We start from the raw sequence: 7,500 nt of genomic DNA, 5'->3' as shown, positions 1-7,500 counted from the left end.
AGCTCATATGTCTGAGTTTCACAATAAAAAATGAGCAAGATGCATGAACTTAGGCAAGGTCACGTGACTTCCAAAATTATTAATTCATTTTTATGTTTGTTTGTTTGTATGTTTGTACGTTCGTTCGTTTGAATGTTTGTACATTTGTTTGTTTGTATGTTTCTGTTTGTTCATTCGGATGTTTGTTGGTTTGTCTGTTTGTATGCTTGTACGTTCATTCCTTTGAATGTTTGTTTGTATGTTTGTTTGTTTGTATGTATGTTTGTTTGTATGTTTGCATGTTTGTATGTTCATACGTTTGAATGTTTGTTTGTTTGTATGTTTGTTGGTTCATTTGTTTGTATTAATGTTCGTATGTTTGTTGATTCATTTCTTTCTTTGTTTGTAAGTCCGTTCATTCGTATGTCTGTCTGTTCATATGTTCATATGTTTGCATGTCCATTCGTTTGTATGCTAGTCATTTGTTGTTTGTATGTTTGCATGTTTGTTCCTTTGCATATTTTGTTTTGTTTGTTTGTATGTCCGTTCATTCCTATTATTGCATGTTTGTTCCTTTGTATATTTTTGTTTTGTTTGTTTGTATGTCCATTAGTTCGTATGTTTGTATGTCCGTTCATTCCTATGTTTGTATGTTCGATGTTTGTATGCTCGTATGTCCGATCATTCATATTTTCGTATGATTTCTGTTCTGTCCAGTTCATTCTGAGAATTAAGAGACATCTACACCACCAAGTAACATAATATAGACTACTGATCTGACCATCTCACCTTATTCTCAGCTCCTGGTATCATAAAATCTCCATAAAACGGTTGATCATGTTTCAGCACTTCTTTGATTTCCACACTGTTCTCCTCCAGTTTGCTCTTGGCTAACTCAGTAAACCAATGACGATCCTCGTTGTTGACCAGACGATCTTGAAAAACGCGACAGCTCTCGTGGTACCACAACCTCCACAAACTGGGAGCGTCTTTGATCTTGTTGATGGGGCACATGGTCATACCCTGAAACACTTTGGACAAATCTCTTAGATTGAACGTGTAGTGGGACTTGGTGGGAGTTGGAAGAAGTTGAGAAGTGAGTGTATTGTACACACCAATTGTTGCACCCACAACACACGCAGTCAGATTTGCATCTAAATGCATACAACACATGAGGAAAATGCCAGCTGTGTGTGTGTGTTTGTGTGTATGTGTGTGCATGTGCGTGCATGTGTGTGTGTGTGTGCGTGTGTGTGTGTGTGCGTGCGTGCGTGCATGCGTGCGTGCGTGTGTGTGTGTGTGTGCGCGCGTGTGTGTGTGTGTGTGTGTGTGTGTGTGTGTGTGTGTGTGTGTGTGTGTGTGTGTGTGTGTGTGTGTGTAGCAACATCAAACTTATTTCAATTTCTTACCTCCATCATTAAAAGAAGACAGCCATGATGAAATAATGGAACCAAATATCGTCTTCTTGCTGATGGCAGACATCTCAACAAATGACAAATGATTAAAATGTCTCGCAAATCGCGGCGTTGTTGGATTCCTTCCTCCACCAGGAGGACCCATCGCACACACAAACGCAATGTCGACGAGACGCCGAAACTGACCGACCACCTTGCGATCATACCAACCTCCATGGTCCATCCATTGCCGTAGCAATTCTATGGGAGGTTGGGCACCATAGATTTCTAATGCTGGCATGTTTAGATCATCAACAAAGATGACAAACTTCTTGCCAAGTGGAGGACCAAATACGCCCTTTCTGCGTTTGTCAAGCTTTGAATCGATGATGTCTTGTGTTTGATTGGCACTTGTACGAGCGGAGAATGTCACAAAGTGACTAAGATATTCCTTTGGCATTTTCTTCAGCAGCTTGTCGCTGATTGTTAGACTCTTGCCCGTGCCAGTAGGACCAACACACATCACCTGAAATGAACAGACAACAGTTGATTGGTTTACAATGAAACATGCAAACAGTGTTAGTTCACAAAGGTTTATCTACACACACACACACACACACACACACACACACACACACACACACACACACACACACACACACACACACACACACACACAGACAGACACACACACACACACACAGACACAGACACACACAGACACAGACACACACATCTGTGTGTATGTATGTATGTATGTACACGTAGGTCCTTCGTTGCAACTACTGTTAGCCACAGATGGATACAGTTGGCTTAAAGCAGATACTACACACCCAAAAATCAACATCTCTTTAGTTCTTCCAAGGAATAGCATTAATAGTAACCACAACAAAATTTCTGTGATACAGCACAGGGCAAAGAATTCAAATCACGTGACTGACCACGCCCTTTAGCGCACGTTAGGCCGGACCAATCTGAATCTGCTTCTGTCAGCTCTGGTCCAGCCTCTAAGTATTGATTTGTACAGTCTGTGTGTCTGTCTACTGTTTTCCAAGTTTTACTTGTATGTTGCCTTTTTGCATCACTTTAAAAAGTTCTTATAATAATTTGCTACTGCCTCTTGCCTGTTTCTTGTGTGTGACCAGCAATTCCATGATATATGATGACCGAACTGTGTCCATCGTTGGTACCATCACGTCTGAGTATCTCGTTGTGGTAAGATCAACTGTGAAGTTGGGCAGTAAAGTCATCCAGCCGACCCAACCGATTTGTTGTTTTTTCTCGGATGTTTCTTCCTCGTCATCATCTCCTTTTCCACGAGTATTGCTGGCCCCACCGTCTTCAAGACAATAATCGTACACGAGGCCTTCATCTGGAAAACGCATTTTTATCTTTTCCTAAACGAAAGGGCAACAGAATTATGTATACTAGTAGTCATTATTAGATTAAAATAATGAGTTCAATGATTGCATCTCACAATACATTAGACTATTGTATTGGAGGGATGCATCTCACAATACACTAGACTATTGTATTGGAGGAATGCATCTCACAATACACATAAAGAACTCATTTATTAGATAAACGAGGAGCACCTCACTAATACATGGCCATCACACTTAACAATAATGTGGCGCCAGTAAAGTAATAGTAAAAGCTCTAACAAGTAATGTACAACTAAATATTGTTTCTGGCTAACCATATTTTACGAGATCCTTCAATTGTCACCTTTACGATTGATGATAATAGTTGACGTTGATTGTGAGGAGGAATAGAGATGACATCAAGGAAGGGGAGAAGACTTGGAGTATCAATAAAGCCTCTAGATCCTATTTGAATATTTAGTTGCTTACAGGTGAAGCCTTTTGATTTGATGGTCATCATGAAGTCTGTATACCGTTCTGATTTTCTTTTATTTGCATCAAAAAAGTTTGTTTCGAAAGGGATTGTTAGTTCTATGACATAAAATTTGAGCGTATGATTATTCCAAATCAACATGTCAGGCCTTTGTGCAGTAGGAATGATGTCAGACGGAAACTTTACTTCACAGTCTTTTAAATCAGCAAAGATGTTGAATTGATGTGGTAGATGGTTAATAGCCGCATTATAGAGAAGACTGAGAACAGAGTCGTGACGTTGATTGTAATGACGACATTGTAAGAGGACTGAGCAATTATTGAGAACGTGAAGAAGGGTTTGACGTTGATGACATAGAGGACATTTATCACAAGAACGTTTACTCCATAGGACAAGATTAGCATTTGAAGGGAGGGTATCAGAAACGGCATTGAGGACAAAAGAGAGTTGATGACCGGGAAGACAAGAGACAACATTTGCCCAGACGTCAGATGAACAGTTCTCTAGACGGAAGATGGATCCCTGGACATGTAGATTCTTAGTTCTTGCAAGAAGTTGTTTTTGGTGTTCCTCCTTTAGTCTTGATTTGGTGATGTCACTCAATTTTGCTGCAGAAGCACCTGGTGTTTCAGATAGTGACTTTGCTGCTTCTCTAAAAGCAGAGAATCTGTTGCTATACGATTTATTATATGCTTGACTGGTGGCCAAAGAGCGGACACAGTTGTCATGTGAGGATAAGAGACGGGCAGATTTTGAAGACTGGAGGGAGATGGAAGACGTAGACAAACGGGGTAAGCCAAGACCAGCATTTTGTGGGAGGAGGTAGAAGATGGCAGTACAGGCCGAGCGACGAAGTTTACACCATTTCTTGAGGTAAGATGTAACAATTCTATCTAATTCAGATTGCAGCCAGCTTGGTGAAAGAGGAAGTAGAGACAGGTACCACGACAATCTTGGGAAGATTCCATTTTGGTATAATTTTAGTTTCCACCGACAACTAACAGGGCAATTGTCCAATTTCTCCATCAAAGTCTTTGCCTTGCTTATTAGAGAGGATTTGAAATTATCATCGGACAAGTTTCCATTAATTGGCATTCCAAGGAAAAGGAAAGACTCAGAACCAAGAAAGGGAACAGACTCATTAGAAATTGAAACAGACTATTGTATTGGAGGGATGCATCTCACAATACACTAGACTATTGTATTGGAGGGATGCATCTCACAATACATTAGACTATTGTATTGGAGGGATGCAATTCACAATACACTAGACTATTGTATTGGAGGGATGCATCTCACAATACACTAGATACATAGTAAAATATGCATTTTGACTTGTATTAATTGACAAGAGTGTGATTGCATTAAGCCTCACCTCAACCATCTTCTTCCTCATAAACTGATCAAATGCCTCTCTGCCTTTAGCTTCACAATTACCTCCTACAGCCCAGATAATCGCAAATATAAACCAAGGCTCTAGCAGCTTTGGAATAGCTGCCAGCTTGTCTGATGCAAGTGGTGGTTCACCCTCACGAGGAACAAATGGCTCAAAGAAACAGTCGAGGATACTGAGTGTACTAAACGTCAAGTTGCTATCCATCGTTGGTGTAATTTCCTTACAGTTAGCTCGTACAAACTCAATTGATGGCTGAAACAAAGACACAATGAATACACAGACAAGCAGTTGAACATGAACAACACAAACAAACACGATGACAAACACTGAGAAAATTGGTTAACAAGAAGTTTCTTATATATGTAACTCAGCAGTACAGCTGGTACACAATGAATGAACTTATTGACAAGTAGTAGTGACATGTCTAGTGTTCTGACCTCAAGGAATGCTGTGAATAATGACTTGAGAGTGTCTCGATTGGGTTTAATAGCTTCCGGTATTGTCTTCAACCAGCAGTGAACGAATGGATCCAAGCCAAGAATACTGGGCTCCAAGTAAACCATACCACAACGACTGACCGTAGCAGGAGAGGCAACGGCCAAGTCTTGAACTTCAAATATCATACGCATCGGCTGCATAAGAATAAGAATACACTCACACCTTCACACATTCATTAAACTGATAAACAGGCAAGTAAGCATGCTAGCAACAGACAGATAAACAGTCGTCTAGTATTGCTACAGCCTCACATCAGTAAGTTTGATGATTTCTCCACTTGTGAGGCAAAGCTTCTTGTTGTCATCCAGCACTGTGTTCATGTTCTCGATCCAAACTGCGTCCACAGGTCCGTCAAAGATATACCAATGAAAGTCTTCGGTTGTGAAGGCGACGCCTTGACGTACGAGAGTAGGAAGAATGCCGTCTGTCCATTCGTGTGTTAACAGATCAAACTCGCCGTACAACTGGCCCATTGTGATCGCCTTCGGGTTCAGCACATGTGTGTGAACTTCTTCAAACTGACCGCCTCCAGGAGACTTCTGACCCTTCAAAGCTGTCATAGCGTCTTTCAGCACTTTATAGCTGCATGATTTTCCTACAACACAGACACGTATATAGCAGGGATATGTTTGTATGTTAAACATCTGGTATACCAAAGAGACTGTGTGACTACGACAGACAAATAGACAGATAAATAGACAGACAAATAGACAGACAAAAATAGGCAAATAGACAGACAAATAGACAGACAAAGACAAGCAAATGAAGAGACAAATAGACAGACAAATAGACAGACAAATAAACAGACAAATAGACAAACAAATAGAAAGACAAATAGACAGACAAATAAACAGACAAATAGACAGACAAATAGACAGACAAATAGACAGACAGATAAACAGACAAATAGACAGACTAATAGACAGACAAATAAACAGACAAATAGACAGACTAATAGACAGCCAAATAGAAAGACAAATAGACAGACAAATAGATAAACAAATAGAAAGACTAATAGACAGACAAATAAACAGACAAATAGACAGACAAATAGAAAGACAAATAGACAGACAAATAGACAGACAAATAGACAGACAAATAAACAGACAATAGTAGTTGTCCACTACTAAGTATATGCACATTTCAATGGACACATGCAATGTACATGCAATCAGTTGTTGAACCAGCAGATGATACCAACACTGTTGCAATCAATTCTGTCTTGCTGTAGTCACCAACAGTTTGTCCTACTTTACTGCAACTGTGTTACCTATTGCTCTGCTTCACTTAGAAGCAACTTTGCATGCTGCAGTAAATGATCCAGCCAGAACATGTTGCTAGCTCAAACAAGGTTCTTAACTGCTGATCTAAGTGAGTAGTTTCTACAGTCCATTTCCTTCATTATTTTCCCTCTGTTTCTATATGAGACGTTTACGGACGTATTCACTTGTTAACCATTGATCTATTACAGTTGCCTTACCTGATCCTGTTGGTCCAACTAACATGAGACCGTGTCTCACTACTGTTGTTTCATACAACTGAATGCATTTAACCACAAAGTCTTTGACATCCTGTAGTCCCCGTTTGTGGCACACAGACCGTATCTCCTCCTCCATCGCTCCATAGTCAATCGGCTGATCACGAACGTGAGGAAACAGATCAGACACGATACCATTAAATAACTTGAGATCGTCTTGCAAAAACTTGGGGACATTGACATCACGTATGGCACGAAGAACAATCAATTCCTCATCCATATCTGCATGTTCTCTCTTCAGATTTCCAGCAGCGGATATAACCGTCTTGACAGCACGCATACCAAAGTCGTAATGATCCTGTGAGCTTAACTGTTCAGACGACAACTTGAAAGTCGTCACAATCTTCTTTGCTTGAACTTTGGCATCAGAGAAACCAAAGGAAAAAAGCATTATTTCAGCAATCATAGCATAGTCAGGCACCATCATGGCAACCGGACGAAACAAAGCTTTCAAGTTGTCTGGCAGCTCCGTCCGTCCGGCATATCCAGGATTCATGGTGATAAACACAGCACACGAACGTTTCAGTGCGATTTCAACACCTTCGAATATGAAACGATCGAGCATTTGCTGTTGTGCTTTCTGTATTGTAGTGATCTGTTGTGCAATGACAGACAGCACTTCAATGTCAATTCTGTTGAATTCATCAAAACATGCCCAAGCTCCTGCACTGGCTAGACCTTTAAAGAACTTGCCCATTGCCATGAAATCGAGCTGATCAGAACAGTTGAAGACAACACACTGACGAGCCATTGCCTTGGCAAGATCCTATGATTAAACATTAAATATGACAAACAATATCAACTAAATGTTTGTCTTCCTTTTCATTTGTCTGTCAGTG

The 7,500-nt window shown here is 40.3% G+C and overlaps 2 protein-coding genes across 3 annotated transcripts in view; both read right to left on the bottom strand.

Moving 5' to 3' along the window:
- LOC134188215 (dynein axonemal heavy chain 1-like) overlaps positions 1-7,500 on the bottom strand; it is a 46,340-nt gene that overhangs the window by 21,642 nt on the left and 17,198 nt on the right. For both annotated transcript variants that reach the window (XM_062656411.1, XM_062656412.1), the window contains exons 25-31: positions 6,605-7,427; positions 5,376-5,719; positions 5,064-5,258; positions 4,606-4,878; positions 2,498-2,770; positions 1,389-1,899; positions 769-1,133 (exon numbers count right to left, since the gene is read on the bottom strand). In XM_062656411.1, coding sequence (XP_062512395.1) covers positions 769-1,133; positions 1,389-1,899; positions 2,498-2,770; positions 4,606-4,878; positions 5,064-5,258; positions 5,376-5,719; positions 6,605-7,427 — 2,784 coding nt within the window. The remainder of the gene's footprint in view (positions 1-768; positions 1,134-1,388; positions 1,900-2,497; positions 2,771-4,605; positions 4,879-5,063; positions 5,259-5,375; positions 5,720-6,604; positions 7,428-7,500) is intronic.
- Positions 2,929-4,381, bottom strand: LOC134188216 (uncharacterized). The gene has a single exon (XM_062656414.1). The coding sequence runs from the start codon at positions 4,323-4,325 to the stop codon at positions 3,051-3,053; it is 1,275 nt and encodes a 424-aa protein (XP_062512398.1). The 5' UTR covers positions 4,326-4,381; the 3' UTR covers positions 2,929-3,050.

This window comes from Corticium candelabrum, chromosome 12 (genome assembly GCF_963422355.1).
Source record: "Corticium candelabrum chromosome 12, ooCorCand1.1, whole genome shotgun sequence".
In the NCBI taxonomy this organism is placed as follows: Eukaryota; Metazoa; Porifera; class Homoscleromorpha; order Homosclerophorida; family Plakinidae; genus Corticium; species Corticium candelabrum.
Note: the sequence above shows the minus strand (reverse complement) of the source record. Positions and strands in the feature narration are given on the sequence as shown.